This window comes from Lacerta agilis, chromosome 5, assembly GCF_009819535.1.
Source record: "Lacerta agilis isolate rLacAgi1 chromosome 5, rLacAgi1.pri, whole genome shotgun sequence".
Taxonomy (NCBI): domain Eukaryota; kingdom Metazoa; phylum Chordata; class Lepidosauria; order Squamata; family Lacertidae; genus Lacerta; species Lacerta agilis.
The window spans coordinates 73,105,630-73,125,060 of record NC_046316.1 but is presented as its reverse complement, the minus strand read 5'-3'; the positions used below and the strand labels follow the sequence as shown (position 1 = coordinate 73,125,060).

At 42.3% G+C, this 19,431-nt stretch overlaps 2 protein-coding genes across 4 annotated transcripts in view; one reads left to right on the top strand and one right to left on the bottom strand.

Annotated features, from left to right (window-relative positions):
• Positions 1–19,431, bottom strand: part of MED12L (mediator complex subunit 12L) — a 177,262-nt gene that overhangs the window by 89,634 nt on the left and 68,197 nt on the right.
• GPR87 (G protein-coupled receptor 87) lies at positions 934–19,149 on the top strand. Of its 3 annotated transcripts, none has more exons than XM_033150442.1 (3): positions 934–1,195; positions 16,060–16,186; positions 18,041–19,149. In XM_033150442.1, exons 2-3 carry the CDS (start codon positions 16,081–16,083, stop codon positions 19,081–19,083), a joined length of 1,149 nt encoding a protein of 382 aa, XP_033006333.1. In that variant the 5' UTR covers positions 934–1,195; positions 16,060–16,080; the 3' UTR covers positions 19,084–19,149. The 3 variants fall into 3 exon arrangements, with proteins under 3 accessions (XP_033006333.1, XP_033006334.1, XP_033006332.1); XM_033150443.1 differs by lacking the exon at positions 934–1,195 and adding an exon at positions 13,624–13,670; XM_033150441.1 differs by lacking the exon at positions 934–1,195 and having other exon boundaries at positions 15,766–16,186.

The window sequence follows — 19,431 nt, the reverse complement described above, 5'->3', positions numbered from 1 at the left end:
GTTTTCAGAGATGAAGTGGAACGGGGGGGGGGGGGAAATACATGTGTCGTACAGTGTTACAACACACCTCATGCAGGAGCCCAGAATGAGAGGAGGATGAACCAGTCATATTAAGAGGACCAGCTGCAGAGGGGCTGAACCCAAGTCAGTAAGGAATTAGAGACACCCAGCAGCACAACTCCTGAGCCACATTCCCCTGCAGGATTATTCCTTTCTAAATAAGGGACCTCACATTTCCCCGTACCTGCTCACCAACACAGACAACAGACAGGGTGGGACTGGACATTTAAGATGTTACATGGGTTCCAGACCTTTTAGACTCTCCACTCTTTAGGAAGGAGACAAGACCCAGCAGGGGTTGTATGGCCCGAGAAAGGTTAAATTAAAAAAAATCAGTTTAGAGACACAACTAAATTGCCTACTTTTAGTTATCCAAGGTCCACAATTGATACTTTCAGCAACTGAGGGACTACACCACCTTTTTATGGAACAGTCATCTTGAATTCCCCCCCCCCACAAAGATTGTGGGGAGGTTAGTTGGTGATGGCTATTTATTGAGGATTCATTCCTATCTATTTGCAGGGAGGTTAGACCTCGTTCCATCAAGCAAATACTGTTCCACACTTCCCAGCGCAATTTCCCCATTGCTTTCAATATCACAAAACATCTGCTGTTGGGGGAAGCAGTTTTGTTATTATTGCTGGTTTTCAGAATTTTTATTATTTATCTAATTAAATAGTATGAAATATAACTTCCATAAGCATCCTGTAAAACATGTTTTCCAACCCTTTACAGTGCCACCACAACTGAATCACAGTCTGTCACTTTAATTTTACTCCAGAGCCAGGAAGTGAGCCCCAAGTTTTCAAATCTCACCTACGCTAGCTCATGAGTCATCTCTAAGACTGAAACAGCTTGTCACTCAAGTTCTTCCTGGCTCAGACCATTCAGACCAGGAGTAAAGAACTAGAAGCCAGCACGCATTAATTGTGAGCCTGATTTACCCCTACGTCTAACTTATAAATCCACCTTACTTAGAATCTTCGGGTACTTACGTATTTCAAAACGTGTGTTTTTTCTTATTCTGGAGAAAGCAAACAAGACTTTAATGTTTTGGAAGAATATAATGCACCCTGGAGACATTGCTACAAGCATTAACAACAAAAAGCCAAATGAAGAGCGACACAGATGACAGGTAATTTATTTTATATTTATCTCAAAAGAGTCCAAAATAGAAGGGTTGTACTTTAATGATACCTCAAATTTTCAAATCGTTCTTGGCGAAATGCGTGCAGTCAAAACAAGGTGTTTGTACGTTTAGGCTTCCATTGGTCTGTAACTCTAGTCTAGATTGATTTTATTTGTCTCGTTCCGAAAGTTGAAAAAAACATTTCTGTGCAGTACACAAAAAGTTACTAGGCTAAACTCTCATGTTGTATAACAGGCAATTATGAAATTAGGAACCTATAACTTTTTTTAAAATGACTTGAAAGGTTCTTCTTAGATCTGCTGGGTCTTGCTCGGCAAAAGTAGCATTGGGTTTATATTCTTTTTAATTGCTCTAATGAGGCATAAGAAGTTCATGCTAGAACACGCCAGGCAAGGAATCTCTGGAAAACACCAGAAACAAGGGCATTAAAAGCCCCTCAACTTAATACACCACGAACTAGAGTAATTGAATTGAGTGTTCAGCTAACTTTCTGATAAATGCAGAGCAGCCAACAGATTAAAGCTTTTCTACTTAGCTTATACACAACCTGTTTCCAGTCTTTCAGATATGTGAACGGATATCACTTTTATTATACATATTTTAAATCTTGAGAAGTTTCCAAGATTACACTGCGGTATATGCATTGCTTTGTTTTGAAAGAAACAAGGATACCTTACTGCTTTTACAAAATCCAGGTGTGCTTTTTTGGTACATCAGACAAGGTGTGGTTTTTCAACTGCCCCCATTTTCTACTCGTTCAAGAACATAACAAAAATGGTTTCATTTGTATGCTTGTTTTTTGGTCATTCATCTGTCTTCCACTGCTAATCCTGAAGTTCTCACTAGTCTTCATAGGCCTGGTTTTGCTCTTGTTGTGCAGCAGCTGCAGAGAAATAACTAGGGTGGAGAAATAACTCTGTGGTGGAGGAAAGAGAAGTGGGCATGCATGAAAGATGTCACTGGGTGCTTCCAGGCTGTCGTCGTTGGGATTCTGTCACATACTGACAGATTCAGTTTGTGCAATTGAAGTTTACATGGAGCTCTTGGGTCCACTTCTCCAAAAGATTGGATTTTTTTTTTTGTGTGATAAGGAAGGTGACAGGGAAATGCAGTGTGAAGTGTGGGATAACACTTGCTTTGAAGCAATACAAATTGGAATGAATGCTCATTAAATAGCCAACGTCTAATTTCCCTGCAAACATTTCAGGATGCACAGTGAACGGGTCACTTGAAAGTACCCATTTCTATCTCACAGTTTGTGGGAGGAGAACCAAACAGAGTATTAACAGGTTCTGCTTTCTGGGGGTTTCCCCCCCCCCTTCAACCTTTCCCTCTCTTTCCCACCTCATTTCAGCCTCTTTTTATCCTTTAGTTTAACCCTCTTGTTATACACGCACACCAGTCTTCGTTCCCTAACCACAAGTGCCTTTCTTCTACTCCCCACCCTAAAAGAACTCTAGGCAGAGTTAACTCACCAGCCACACAGTTCTCTGTACGTGTAGTAGCATGCAACACTGTCTGGGCTGCTCCAATTCCCGAGGAGCCCTGGCATTCTGAAATGCACCATGCAATGTTATGCTACTCAGTTCACAGAGGAACCCGTCTATCCAACATGATACTACAAACTGTTCTGGACTGGTGGAGTGCAGAGAACACTACAGAATGTCAGAATGGGATGAGGAGGCAAGTTTTTTTATTTGTTGTTTTTCTGAAATTCTAACTTGCTTCTATTTTTAGTATAATCAGCATCACAGGAAAGTAAGTATCTGATTCTAGTAGAGTAGAGTATTCAATCTGCAAAAACTCTTTTATGACAAAAATACAGAATGACAAGTACAGGAGATTCATTTCTTCGCTGTTTCAACTTTGAAGGTTATATGTTGCACGCACGCACGCACAGCTTGTCAGGTTAATGAAGTTTAAAGTTTACAACGGTAGCAGAATAGCAAAATGCCATTCTATAATCCAGGCCAGGTTTCTGGAAAGACCTTTTAGTAGCAAAGCAACTGCTAGATGTTATGATACAAAAAACTTCTAAATATTTAAATTAAAAAACTGTTTGTGTATTGCATTCTACCCTGCGCTACCTATACCTGCAATTTAAAAAAAAATAGTGTTAATTTTTTTTTAAAAGACCATCATTAGGGGTTCAAAGCTCCTCCCTGTCCAGAACCAAAACTAATCATAGCCAAAAAGGCTAAGAAAGTGTAGTCGCATGTGGTTTTATCCACACGGCTGCTTAGTTTGCGTGGGGGGTTTACTCTTTGCATGAAAAGGAGTGCCCATGGGATGGAAAAGAAGCCCATTTCTTGTCCCCTGTCTGGCTTTGCTGCATGCATCCCATTGCTTTAAGCAGCATTCTCCGCTAGCCTGACTCCAAGACTAAACATGAACTAAGAAAATGTCTTAATGCAGGAGAGCACAGTGACGTAAGTGAGGGTAGTGCATTGTTTCTCTCCCCTTCCTCATGCACCCATTTTCCTGTAAAGTTCCCCAGTATCCCTGCTTCATAAGGATGTGACCCCCCATCACATCTAGCTTGACTGAAATGGCATCAAGCAGAAAGCTGTCCCAGTGATAGCTTCCAATTCGCAGACATTTGAGGGTTACTGTTATGTAGCCCTAGAAGAACTGGCTCATCTCTTTTCCTCCCTTGCTGCTTTTTCAGCTTTAGACGCAGGAAGTTAATTCTCTTCCTCTTCCCGGCCACTGATGTCAGCTGCAAGTCAAAAGCAAAGCTGCAGAAGCCACTGATTAACAGAGCTACCCAGCCATGCTGCAATGCCGTCTTAATCTGGGGATCGTGGAGTCTCTGTCCAGTGGGAGACTTAAAACAAAGATTTCTGTTGCTCCTGCAGCTCGGCTATTTAAGCCTGAAAGCAAATGTCTAAGGGCAGATCACTTGGCAGCTTCCCAGATTCTCAGTGTGGCATTTCAGCTCCAGCATTCATCACTAGAGTGATTTGTTCATGTTTTAAAACCCGTGCTCATGTATATTGTGGGGGCATGGAAGCACTTAAATAGCACACCCAAGCAATCTATCCAAAGGACAGCTACTGGGTTGTACTCCAACCAGGTCAACTCTTCAGATTTATGTCTCAAATATGACCATATTTGGGAGGATTGGGGTGGGGAAGAAACATGAAGTGCCCTGAGCAACTTAGAGAAAGGGCAGTATAAAAATGTTAGGAAAGCAAAAGGCATGTGTTAAAACAAAATTAAAATGCAACAGGTTTCCATTTCTATGAGCATCCTGCATCTGGCGTGGGTGGCGCTGTGGTCTGAACCACCAAGCCTCTTGAACTTGCTGATCGTAAGGTTGGCAGTTCGAATCTGTGCGATGGGGTGAGCTCCTGTTGCTTTGTCCCAGCTCCTGCCAACCTAGCAGTTACTAGCAGTTTGAAAGCATACCAGTGCAAGTAGATAAATACCAGTAGGTACTACTGTGGCAGGAAGGTAAACGGTGTTTCCATGAACTCTGCCACTTGTCACGGTGTTCTGTGCACCAGAAGCCGTTTAGTCATGCTGGCCACATGAGGACAAACGCTGTCTCCCTCAGCCGAAAAGCGGAGATGTGCGCCGCACCCCACAGTCAAATTTGACTGGACTTAACCATCTATGGGTCTTTTTCCTTTACCTTTATTTAGTTAGCCAATTCATATACAGGATGCTCATAGAAATGGAAACCTATAGCATGTTTCTTTTGTGTTAACATATGCCTTTTGCTTTGCCTTTTTTTTTAGAATATGTTCTTAGTGGTTAGAAACTTTAAAAAAGACTAGTGTAGGTTGCAAGTTGCTGGTGAACCCTAAGAGAATTCCTTTAAAAGTTAAGCATATCATTTTACGCATAGGTGCTCTACTTTTGTGTACGGAAAAGAAGAACAAAGTTACTAAAATCTTCAACACACAATGGAGCAGTAGCGTGTGTTTCTGAATTATGTCAGGTTTGAGGGGAGTCAGTGAAATCAGTATTACAAGCTGAAACAACTACAGTATATGAAGCAGAATTGTTATGTAGGCCACTGGCAATCACCCTGTGCCGCTTGGGCAGAATCCTTTACACCTCTGAAAGTATGGTTACTCTAGACTTCCGGCGGCTGACGCCATTGCGGGTGGTCGTGGGCTGCTTCGGCTGCGAAGCACCCAGTCCATCCCGGGGGTTAGGAGCCCCGCTACCGCAAAGCGGGGCTCCGGTTGGGGTGCGGGAAGAGCGTCCCGCTCCCTGGGCTCCCCGGCTGTGCCCGTTGTGGCTCCGAACCCTTCCCCCGCTCCCCCTGTAAAGGGGGAGTGGGGGTGAAGGGACGACGGAGCCGGGCTATAGGGGACATGCCCCAACCGGGATGTAAATGCGGCGACAAAGCCTGTGATGAGCGTCTAAGTTCTACCTGTCTTTAGTGAGTGTAAAGAACCCAGAGGCGGTGAGTAATTGATTGACTCTTTGTATCTCTGGAACGATCTGGGGGAAAGAAGAAAGGCAGCCCACCTCCCTCCCTTCGGCGGATGAAAGGAATTAACCCTTTAAGTGACTGCTGCCACAATAATTGATAGAAAGTATCTGGAAATTGAAAACTGAGACTGTTGAGATTTCCCTTCGGGGGTTAACTGGGGAAAAAAATATCTCCATTTGAAGTTTTGGTCTTTATACTCCGGCATCGGAGAAATGGCGGCGACTTGGACTTTCGTGGGAAAAAGTTGAAACAAAGGAAGGAAGAGACAGGAACTGAAACTTGATACCCATCCTCCCCCCCAAGATGCTGGACTTTGCGCTCGCGCTGGCATTGAATTCTGATTTGGAGGATGAGGAAATGCTCACTGTCTTTCAACTGGAACTGCTTAATCGAAAACTACAAGCCTTGAGTGGAATTATAAATGGAAAGAACTTATTTTCCACAGAAGAGGCTTTTCAAAAGTTCTACACAATGGAAACAAACTTTTGCAAAGAGCTGGGAGAGGTGTTTGAAGGATGGTCTGAGATGGCTGGGCAACTCCGAATGGAAGGGGGGCCGGTTTCTGGGGGTGGCAGCCCTGGAACGGGAAGATTTACAATATCCAGACTCCGAGGTGGCAGCTCGGGGGCAAGGGACATAGAATTAAGATTTCTACAAGAAGAAGAAGTATGGCACAAAGAAACAGAGAAACCCAGAATAGAGGGGATGAATATCCTGAAGCTCGATGCAAGGTTTGTTGGGAATGCAGCCTGGTTCTGTGGACATCCAGAAGAAGATAATTGGAGATCCGGTCCTGGTGAAAGACAGAAAAAGACAATGGACAGAAGGGGAGTGGGTTGAAGTATTAAATGTATAATCTGAATGGTCTGCCACGGTATCCGAAATCGGAGTGTGAAGTCTGTTAATTACAAGTTTATTTTAAATAAGTAAGGAGATATTGAATTTTAAGTTAAAAGCAGCATGATAAAGGATAGAAGAATTAAGTTTAGCTATAAGAATATTTGGTCAAGATTTAGGTTATAATGCAAAGACTAAGACAATTGTGTTTTTTCTTTTTAAGTAAAGTTAAAATTTTTATAGAGAAAAGTTGTTAAGGAAATAGTATATTGATTTAAAACCGAAGGTGTATAGGCGGGGGAAGTCAAACGTCAAGATTCAGAACTAGAATTTTTTTTTTTTGTAAGGTATATAGATAAGAAGAAGAATCCTGACATTATGTGTATTTGTATTTGTTTTGGTATTTGTAGGTGTGGGGTTGGGTTTTTGTTATATTATGAAAATGTCAATAAATTCTGTTAAAAAAGAAAGAAAGTATGGTTACTCTAACAGATCTGCCACAATGGGAAAACCTATGGCTTCTACATCTCCGAGTGTGTGTTTCGGCAGGCAGTCATGCAGAATGGCTGGCAGCTTTGAACAGCTAGATTTGGCCAGCAGAGAATTCTTCAGCTTCCTAGTGGCTGAGTGGACATTCTGTCTGCTGGAGCTTAATTAAATTTGTGGTTTAGTTAATCCTGTTCATGTAACCTGGGGTGAAGAAACACTTTCAGCCCGAAAATGGTGGTGCCAAGGGCAAAAGTCAGCACAGCTGCAGCTGCAACTCTTACCTACAGTGGCTGATATTCCAGCCATCCAAAGGTCAAAGGTTTCTATGCCCCCCACTCCATCCAGGCTGCAAGAGACTTGGACAGTTCAAGGACACATTCCAGCTAGTCAAAAGCACTCAAAGAAGGCACAGCAGAACCAATGAGAGGTGTGGCCAAGTGCTATTTTTGCATTAAAATGGTACCTGTTCTGACATTGAGGCAGATGGAGTAGAGAGGGTTTTTTTAATAGAACAAGGAATGTGGTTGGGTAGTAAAGGAATAGAAAGTATCTCTCCAATATAACATAGAAACTTGCCTGGTAATTTACATAGTCTGTAGGAAGAATGGAGAAGCTGCTTCATTCCTCTGTTTAGAAATGGTAACATGCACATAAGGCACGCACTTAAGAACTCACATGCTAAACAACCTTGTGTTCATTGTACTATCAACAGAAAAATCACTAAAATTAAAAGACCATTTGGAACACTAGCTAGATGTGCATTAAAATAACAAGAAGTCTAGAATTCCTTCTCTTAACTGCAGAGTTAATTTTAGGAATCCATCACCCTTAGTCAGGTCTTGTGCTCCACCCCACAATGCAATGCTAGCAACGTCCACACCTATTTTAACAATACGTCCCTTTTCCTAACTTGGCAGACATGACCTACATCTGCAACCTCTCTTTCCCGTCTCCGGATTCACTATGCTCCTTCACAGTGGGCTCCTACCTAGGAACCTCAACTTTTTATTATTCAGAGACCTACACTCCTTCCCCTTGCATCTCCAATCTAACTTGACACTTGAGACCAACCCAATAATTCCATAGCCTCTAGCTGCTTGTCACACTGATGAAAGCAAAAGACATGCTTAGGACTCCCCTGTACTCTTACGAAGAACAGTCTTCACAATCTCTCCCGCCACTACTCTTGTACATTATTAAAGTACTATTTACCGAACAGCTGCATTTATTTATTCTCCACTACAATACGCTCTCTTCCACTCATTTAAAAGCCAAAGGGGTGGTGGCTCTTTCTGTTAAGGCTACCGATAGCAAAGATGTTGTATTGGACAGTTAGGTTTACCAGTTCAGAATATCCCACAGTAACTGCAGGCCATGAAATGGAAAGTCCCTTGTTGTATAAGGCAACCGGATGGGAAAATAGGAAGCTGACTTACACTGAGTCACACTGTTGGCCCATTCAGCTCAGTATTTTCACTGACTGACAATGGCTCTCCAGGGTTTCAGGCAAGGGACATTTCCAGCCCATTCTGGAGACGCTGGGGATTGAAAGTGGGGCCCTTCTGCATGCAAAGCAGATGCTCCAGAACTGAGCTACAGACATTCCCATGAAATAAGGGGGTATATGGGCTTCTTGCATCCTTGGAAGGCATTTGATCAAGTAGAGCAGGCATGTCCAACAGGTAGATCTTGATCTACCGGTAGATCACTGGACGTCTGCGGTAGATTACTGGTAGATCACTGGCTCCCCCAAAGAAGCTGAGCAACTGCAGTTCCCCTAAAAAAAAGCTCAACGTTTTACCTCCTCCCTGAAAAAACTCAACAACTTTGACCCGAACCCACCCAAAATGGGCCTTCCTCCTTCCTACCAGTTTTTAACTCTGTGAGTAGATCGCAGCTCTTGGGAGTTGGCCACCCCTGAAGTAGAGGAATCCCACTGGCAGAAGGTGGCAGCAAGACTTTTGCCAACTCCCCCTGTAGCCCCCAGCATCACCACTTACAATGTTCAGAACTCCAGGACAGATTTTCTTTTATAATCATTTAAATAATTTAGTATTTAAATTAGTAAATTTAATACAGTACATAGAATCCTAGAATTAGAAGGGACCCTGAGGATCATCTAGTACATTAATTAATGATAGCTTTAATATTTCTAAAAAATATTAATAATTATTAATATAATTTAATTATCCTGGCCTTTCTCTCATAAGAGGCCAGGGCATCAAGTAACAAACACGACACACAAATGAATATCAGAAAACCAAACTAGTACAGAGAGGTACAGGACATTGTTTAGAGGCTTGCAGATTGCTGGAGGGTGCAAGGGACTGTGGTGAGGACCTGTAAAAGTTGCTTTCTCTCCCTCTCTCTCCACCACCCTCCACCTTTCACTAGTGAAAGCATCCCCTGAGCAGACCTCTTCTCAGGCAACTTTCCTACTGTTATAGATCCAAGTCTATTTGGTATGCATCTAGATTCTTGGGCAATGTTGTTTCTGAATGATTCTAAAGGCAGCCTAAAAGCCACAGGTTTATTTAAAACAAAACAAATCTCAAAACCCATTGTAACACCCACAACACAATAGCCCTCAGTCCCCTGGCTGATGGACAGGGCCATCATACATTTCTATTTTCCTCTCCATTGCCTGGACAACTGAGGGTTGGAACAAAGAGTTCTTTCTCAAAATGAGGGGACAATGTAAACTCTCTGAAGGTGCTTCTTCTCTGGCTGATGGATGTGGCTAGGCTGTTCTTCACCTTGCCATGATGTTCTTCCTTAAAGATAATGCATCCACCCACTCAGAGTTTTAACTTTTAGAGACTTCGGAAACAGAGTTAAAACTGTGAGGAATGACAAAACTAGCAACAACAAAAATCATCAAGGCATCACAAACAGGCGGGACAGTGGCTAGGATTCTGAGTTTGGGACCACTGGAAGGAAGGGGGGGAGAACCCTGCCTGAAGGTCCAATCATCTGACACTCCAATCATGCAAGTGGAAGAGGGGACAGGTATTACTTTTGTTGGTTCCCTCTTCATCCTGAAGTCCTGTGTGCCCCCTAACAGTTGTGCTAGAGGGTTAGGGACCCTCCAGAGCCGCATGATGAGTGGGCTACAGGATGAAACAAAAATTGCAGCCTCCTCCACCCCCACCTTTGCTGGGGGAATTGTCTGCCAGATCTTGATTCCATCAATGAGACCTTCTATTCATGGATGCCTAATTAGTATCCAAGTCAATGGTTTTATGAGTAAGAACCAGAAAATAGAAACTGTTCTTGGTAAAGAGTGACTGTCAGGGTGTATGTCATTTTGCCTGAATGGGGTAGGCAGACTTTGCTGAGGAAGCAGGATCATGATACATACATCTCTTTACCTCACACCTGGCAAAATGGGTGGAACACAGGAAAGGTCCTTAGGACAGGCACAGGCAAACTCGGCCCTCCAGATGTTTTGGGACGACAACTCCCACCATCCCTCACCACTGGTCCTGTTAGCTAGGGATGGTGGGAGTTGTAGTCCCAAAACATCTGGAGGGCCGAGTTTGCCTATGCCTGCCTTAGGATATCCCAATGCCACTTTTTCAGCAGTCAAAAATGAAAGAAAGCTGAACTGCATTCATCTGTAGTGGTGAAATTTGTACCGAGGCTCAAGCATGGCAACATTTTAGCACCTTTTTAAAATAGTAAAACACAACCTAAATGTAGTCTGATGCTTGAAAACAAAGTCATACACAAACTGGGAAAGAGAAACCAAACTGGGCATTATATGGCTTCCATGCAGTGTTTTTCGTCACCTTGGTGGGTTTTTTATATAGGTCAAATAATCCAACACCATAAGCAATTCAGATACTATTAACTCATCATAATTTCAGTGTATCCTATAACCTATAATTTAGCTATGTCATTCACATACACAAACCAGTCCATCAGCATTAACAGCAACAAATTGCACCATATATGCAGCAGTGTGTACTTTACACATATTTATTGCAGAGGCTTTACTTTAATGATGCTAAATATGTAGCAACACAACCTATAAAACATACGAGGCTTAAAATATTCCTCTGCACTGAGGTTCTTACTGAATCAGCATTGCGGGCTTTCCCCCTCTTTCTCTCTAGTGTTAACAAATACCACGTTAAGCTTCTGTTGACATCCCTAATTGCAAGGAGGGAAACATTTACAATACTTTAAAAATATCCTGGTTGGGTTTTTTTTAAGGGTAGGTGTCTGTCCACACCTGTTCAGGATTACTTGGATTAGAAGAAGAAAGGATTAAAAGTCAATGCAAGATACTGCAATTATTTTCTTGAACTTGGAACTAGATTTTGGCAATCCACCTTCTACATCATATGTACTCTTTAGAGCAGTAGTTACCAAACATGGTTTCCCCTGGATCACTTGAAAATTGCTTCAGGTCTTGGCAGATCACTTAGCTCAGGACCTTCCCCTGTCTTGCCACCAGCCATGGATTTATTTCTCTAAGGCAGAGCCTCCTCCCCAATCACTTCTGTTCCATCCTGCTCACCTTCCAGGCAGACCACCAGATTCTAAGAATCATATAGTAGCCACTATGGCAGCTGTTCTTCACGCGCGCACAGCTGCTGTGCCCACCATTATTCTTCTCTCTCTCTCTCTCTCTCTCTCTCTCACACACACACACACACACACACACACTCTCTCTCTCTCTCTCTCACACACACACACACACACACACACACACACACACATAGATACAACACCGCTATGCAGAGTCACCACCATAGGCCTCCTGGTTGAAGTTCATGCACTATTGGTGGTCCACAGAGCACCTTAGAGGCCTGATGTGAAAATAGAATAGAATAGCTCCATGTCTGCCATGCTGAACTCCTTGGAGGAAAGGCAAGATTCAAACAAGATAAAACATACTCATACTTAAGGTATACACTGGCTGTCAGCTTTGGGAAGGCAACTAGTTTAGATGGGCCTTTGGTCCCTCTTTCCATATAAAATTCCATCTCAACCTGGATTATATTTTCTTGCCTCTCAAAAATAATTCTCACAAAATTAAATGAAAAACAAGCACATACATTTTGTGGGTTGTAGGGTTTAACTTCAATTTAATAGTTTACTAGTAGTAGTAGTAGTAGTAGTCGTCTAATAAAGAGGAGTACGGGAAGTCTTCGCAAAGACAATACCATGCTAGTGAAACTGACTTTGCTTCTGTTAAGAAATGCTTTGAAGTCCCCATCTGATAATATGCAGTAGACATGAATGCCTTTAAGGCTCACAGGAGTTCACTACAAGGGCATGAAGGGAAGCATTGTGCTGCTTGCATTACTGAAGAACCTATTGCCCAATTAGTGCCACGGATGCCATGAACGCTGGCAGTTAACAAAAAGACCAAATGAGAAAGCACAGCTTTAAGATGACAAAGCTCATTAGTGGAAGATCAATCCAAGGGCATGCTTGAACAACTGCCCAGTACTCCCAACAAGTTAAGGGCCTCACACAGGTCTCGTCATTGCGCAAGGTTATTGCTAGGAGTTGGCAGAGGTGGCTTAGAAACCTATAGATTACATAATGTCATTTCTGGGGAGAATTGCTTTTTTTAAGGGATGCTTTTAAAAAAAATGTTTTACATCTATCCAAGACACAATAGTCCTAGCTCATTGTATAGTACAGCAATGGGGAGCCGGGGAGCTTTCAGAAGTTTCCCGATTACAACCCCCACCAGCCCCAGCCAGCATGGCCAACAGTCAAGGATGATGAGAGTTGTAGCCCAACATCACCTTGGAAGGCATCATGTTGGGTACATCATTTAGTATCCTGTATTTTGTCTGTATCTATAAATAATCTAAAATGTCAAGCATTCGCACAGGAAGCCAAGCTTTACAATCCCTGTGCTCCTAGTAGGATTACACTTGGTGCAATGGGTGTGTACATAGCTTCAGATGACATTGTGGGGGTTTCCAGTTCAGATTCAGTTGCTGTTCCAACTTTTATATTCTTTGCTGTAACTTGAAGTCACTGCTACAAGTCCATTTTTCAGTGGCTTTGGTAAACCACTGTCTCCCGACTTCATACGCACACGCTGCTGGTAATACCAATATTGAAATTGTTCCAGGCATCTTGAAAGGAAGGGCAGAAAGGGGACGTGTTTGGAAAGAGAGGAAGCCGAAAACGTAGGAAGTTGCTACCTGTAAAAGCTGTGTCAGCAAGCTGAGATCATGGGACTTTCTCCTTGTTTAAAGTCATCACAGACCACAGCATATGAAGTCAAGTGTTTCCTACGGAAGTTCAACCAAGGTCCTCCACTTTCACAAGTGAAGCTTGAATTGCTGTATCTCATCGACAAGGTGCCTCACAAAGGCTCCCGAGTAAGCTTTACAGTCATGGAATGAGAGGCAAAGCCCTCTTATGGATCAGGAATTGGTTAAGTAGCAGGAAGCACACAGGAGTAGTCAATAGACAGTCCTCCAAGTGGAGAGATGCAGAAAGTAGAGTCAATTACACCAAGAAGAAACGTTACAGAGTTTGGGACTTTTTGGTTTACAAAAAAGTTAAAAGGTTGCATGATAAAATTCTGCAAAGCATAAAGGCACAAAGAAATCAGATAGAGAAACATTTTTGTCTCTTTCATAACACTAGAACTCGTGGACATTCAAAGAAGCAGAATGATGGAAGATTCTGGACCAATAAAAGAAAGTACTGTAATTATTCACACGGCACAAGGTTAAACTACAGAACTTGCTCCTACAAGATGCAATGATGGCCACCAACTTCAGGGGCTTAAAAGATTAGACAAATTCATGGGGGACAAAGCTATCAATGGCTACCAGCCAAGATGCGTATGTTTTGCCTCCCAGTTACAGGGAACCACAGGTGGGCAGCTTGCGTACTTCGACACAGGCATCTGGTTGGCCACTGGAATAGATGGGCCATTGGCCTGATCCAGCAGGCTTGTCCTATGTTCTTATGTACTACAGAGACAAATGGATAGGAAATGCATTTCCCACCCGACTGGTTGATGAGTAGATATTTCAGTGATGCCCACTGGTTGCTTGGACATATTTACTAGATTTTTTATTTAGACCTCTTAAATCAGTTGACAGAAGGAATTTTTCAAAGTGGTATGAGAAATCTGAGATGCTGTGCACTCTGGATCCACTCTAAGACAGTCAATGTGTGCCCCTGAAGAAAACAACATGGTTGAAACAAAACTGGCACCTGGAAGTGTTGTTTATCTGCAACAGGCATTTAAGTTTTTTGTGTTTTATCAATGGCATGTAAAGCACCTATTCAAATTAGGATGCGGAGCTGCATTTACTTGTGTTAACTGAATATAAATGTGTATCACATTTTATCACTGGAACTAGAAATGGTTATTTTCTGTTCATAATTACATATGGTGTAAAATTTACCATTTTATTGGCTCTGCTGACTTTTTATCATCTGCGATCTTAATTTATTATTTCCAGGAAACATATCAAACCCATGTACAAAATGAAATGCAATTTATTTGTAATGCTCCCAAAATATTTAAATAGTTATAAAACGGGACAAGGGCGGGCTAACCCACCATGGGACTCAAATGAGTGCAGTTCCCCACAATTTATGGCAATATCGCAGTTGCTAAATATCCCCGGAAAGGTAACAGCAAAATTAGATTTACTGAACTCTGGGTAGGCAGATAAACCATAGTTCCTGTACAGTATTTGGTTGGTAGGTCATAAATTGTACAGATTGACGGAACATCGGAAATAAGAAGGACAAAGACTGGGAATAATGCCCTATTTATAATTGGTTTACATGCTATCACAATCCTAAACTGTTATAGAACTTCTCAGGGTTTATAGTATAATAAGAAACACGGGTAATGGCCATAGAAAAAGCTTATTAGCATAGCCAGAATCCAGAGGTTAAGTTCTCAGGGATATTTTCCTGAATTTAACTATCTCTGGTGTTTTTGAATGACACTCCCTAGCCTAATTTTCTCACATTGCTCACTCTTCACTGTGTTTTGCATTAATCCATCCACCAGAGGTAACAACCCCAATATTATTTACATACTAATTTACTTTGGGATGAAGATTATGTGAGTCAAGATTAGTCATTCAGCTTGTCATTTGTTGCTGATTGTCTGCCTTGAAAGGGCAAAGCAATCAGAAGCTGAAGGGAATCCAGAGATTATTACCCAAGAAATCTAATCAAGTAAACTGGTCTTTGGTGGATCAAAGTGAGAAACTCAAGAATGGTAGGCATCACTTTTATTTAATAGAGAGCTAATTGTCTGCAACCAGGACACAGTTATAATGAATCCCATTGATGATGCTGAAGGATAAGCCCAGGCTTTTAGCTAAAGCATCAGTAAACTACCGGAAGCAGTACAAACGTACTGAAAATGGAAAAATATGTACTTGTGTTATCTTGGAATGAATTAAGTATTGGCCTTTGTTTCTCACATGTAACCACCTGCCCACAAGATACAGTCTGCCCTTGTTGCTGCATTCATTGTTGCTCACAATTTACCCATAGGAGTTATTTAAAATATTGTCTGCCTGTCTCCAGATAATTACTACTTTGGGAGTCCATGTTACAAGGCAACAGCTACTATAAACTAGTGGCAGAGTGAGCTGGTAATTAACGCATGGGCATGTAGAAGTTATACAGAGAGCTGAATTGCCCAAGAGAGCAATGATACTGTAGTAGCCTTTTCCAGAATTGGGGCTGATCCTAGCTTTTTCATTCATAGTGACACATCTCTGTGTGTATGAGGGAGGATCAACTCTTTTAGACTATCTTTTCCGTGTAGTGCATTTCCACAAGACAAATCAGGAAGCAAATGCACACACTTCATAGATGATGGTGCACACCTATCTCCTCTTTACCTGAAGTTGAACTCCATGGAAGAAAAGCCATGCCTGAGTTGTCTCTTAAGGGCCAAGATGCAGCTGAGTTCACCATTTTGTCCTATAAGCCGAGGCCTGTAGCACAGCTGCCATCATTCTGTGCTCAGCCAGAAACTAACAAGATGCTGCTGCTGACACCGAGGTATTTGCCTATTGTAAATATTTTCACTTCCTATATTTTTCAGACGTTAGAACTTGTACAACCCATGATGTGTCCCAGATCAATTGCCACCAGTGTGTCTCCTGAAAAGCATTTGACCTGCAAATCAACAATAATAATGGGGTCTAACATGTCATATGTGAAGCTTCCAGGTAAATAACTGAAAAAAATAAATAAATCGGGAATTCCCGATGCAATTGTTTTAGAGAGGAGTTAATAATTTATACAGTTGTACCTCCTTTTTAGCATCACGTTATTAGTTAAGTTTCACATAAGAGCAGTTCATTTAGAAGACTTCCCAAACACAACCATTGATTATTTCCGTTCCTGCTGAGCTTTCTAACCAAGCTCATGAGGTCATTGTCTTTAAACCTTGGGCCATCTAATAAACAGACTACCCCTGGTCCACACACACATCCCTTTTTTAATAATCAAAATTCACAAGTACCCCTAATGAAACCACTCATTATCAATATATTTAAAAAAGACAACCATACCTAGGCAGCCTAGGCACTGCAGTCATGTATGTATATACACCGCAATCTAGTGACGATAACCCTTGCTCACATGCCATTCACATTCAGAAAACCGCTCTGCATGCAGTTCCACTTTGCTACACAGCTGCAGCCAGCATCTGGAGCTCTCAACACAGTTCCTGCCTCTGGGTTTGGAATGCATGGGCAGTGCCAAAGAGTAGAGATTGCCTGTAGTGTCAGGTTTGGGGCAACCCTAGATTGAAGACTCCATATTCCGCCCCCCTTCTCTTAAAAAAGCAAACCAACAAATATAGCAGTGCTATCAATGCCGATAGCACAATGATCTGATTGGCAGGTATGTATGCAAGCAGGTACTCACCTACAGTCTCCTACTGCATTCATGAGTCTAGAGGCTGGCAATTAGGGATTTATTCAAGCACCTAGTGGTCCTCACTACATGATCAGCATACCACAAAAATACCATATGATTCACTTGACTTAGAAGCCTGATGCAGTCTAAACTGATGGGTAAAGAGTTCCTAAAGCAAGGGTGGCTCTCTTGCAGTGTTGCACCACAGAGTGGCTGGGGAAATCCAGCCAGATGGGCGGGGTACAAATAATAATAATAATAATAATGATAATAATTATTATTATTAGCAGGACCAAGGTTTGGCTAGACAGGAGCGGGATGATCTGTGGTTCTCGTGTTGTCACAGATTTAGCACTACCCTGCACAATCTCCGAACTCGACTTGCAGCCTCATTGCCTCCAAACCTTAAATAAATGGAGAATTTACAGTTTCCTTAGGCAGCTCATTCTGCTGCTGAACTGGTCTTAAGAGTTATGAACACAGTATATATTTATGTTCCAGTCTCCCCCCCCTCCCTTTCAATACCATTTTGTGTCCTTCAGTAAGACTCCGAGGGCTCATCCCAACAAGCCTTTGCATGCAGACAGGATCTTAGTCACTGGCATCACTAAGCATACTTGTGCAGCTGGCTGCTGTTGGAGTTTAAAACAATGCACGCCCTGCCACCTCCTTGCTGGAGCTGTGGTCTGAAGCCCTTTTCTGTAGCGTGCAAACATAGCAGTGTAATAAAAACATTTTCTTGAAAGAGGAGGGCAACTCCCCTGGCTATACCAGGTGTAGAACCTCACTCTGCTGACCTCCTATGAACCAGCCTGCTGAATCAGACCAAATATTTATGCATTCCAGCACTACATTTCCAGCAGAGCCCAACCAGGTGCTTCACAAGCAATAGCCACCTCTAGTTGTTAATCCCAAACAACTGCTATTCAGTAGCATAGTTGTACTTCATGTCTAATTGCACCATTTCTACATGCTCCACAGTTATTCAAATGTGAGTGTGCATCCAGAAACAGTTTCTGGATTCCTTCTGCTCACATAAATTATGGGGCTGTGACTCTTGCTTATGGGGCTAACTCTTGAGTTATTGTTGCTATAGTTCCGTATGAATAGCTACGATTGTTAAACCGACTTAAGACCATTTCTTTCCATCATTCCTATAGATCATCATCAACATCTGGGTCAAGGCAACAGTATTTTAGCCAACTGTTCACAAGATCTACCTGGGAATTCTACCAGTAATGAATTCACAACCATTGTCTTGCCTGTGCTTTACCTCGTCATATTCCTGGCTAGCATCTTACTGAACAGCTTGGCTGTATGGATTTTCTTCCACATCAGAAACAAGACCAGCTTCATCTTTTACCTCAAAAACATTGTGGTTGCAGACTTGATGATGACCCTGACATTTCCGTTTAAAATCATCCAGGACTCAAGGCTGGGGCCGTGGTACTTCCATTTTTTCCTGTGCCGGTATTCAACCGTTGTGTTCTACGCCAACATGTACACTACGATCGTGTTCCTTGGACTCATTAGCATTGATCGTTACCTGAAAGTGGTGAAACCCTTTGGGGATTCCAGGATGTACAGCATCACCTTCACCAAGATTCTGTCTGCGTGCGTTTGGATCGTCATGGCATTTTTAGCCTTGCCAAATGTGATCCTTACAAATGGCCATGCGACCAGGAAAAACATAGGCGACTGCTTAAAGCTGAAGAGTCCTCTGGGGGTCAAATGGCACAGAGCTGTCGTTTACATCAACAACGGCATGTTTGTCGTTGTACTGATAGTATTGATAGGGTGTTACATTGAAATATCAAAGTATATCTACAAATCAAGCAAACAATTTACCAGTCCTTCAAGTCGCAAACGGAAGCACAACCAAAGCATAAGGGTGGTCATAGCAGTGTTTTTCACGTGTTTCTTGCCGTATCATTTGTGCAGAATACCTTTTATTTTTGGCCACCTAGATAAACTTTTGGACGAATCGGCACACAAAATCCTGTACTACTGCAAGGAAGTAACGCTTTTCCTCTCTGCGTGCAACGTGTGCCTAGATCCAATCATCTACTTTTTCATGTGTAGATCATTTTCAAGAAGGATGTTTAGGAAATCAAACATGCGGACAAGGAGCGAAAGCATTAGATCGCTTCAGAGTGTCAGAAGATCGGAGGTGCGAATATATCATGAATACGTTGATCTGTGACGCTGAAGACAATGAGATGGACATTCAGTCCCATATTTGTATCCGTATATTTGTTATTTGTAAATAATAAAGTATTTTTGTTTGATTATAACAAATGTCCGCTGTTTTTCATGTTGTTCCACATACAAGGGAGCCATGCAGAATATAGCAGAGTAACCAGGCCTTTGACTTAATCTAGTCTAGACTATTACAGTGGTACCTCTGGTTACGTACTTAATTTGTTCTGGAGGTCCGTTCTTAACCTGAAACTGTTCTTAACCTGAAGCACCACTTTAGCTAATGGGACCTCCTGCTGCCGCTGCGCCACCAGAGCACGATTTCTGTTCTTAAGCGGAGTTCTTAACCTGA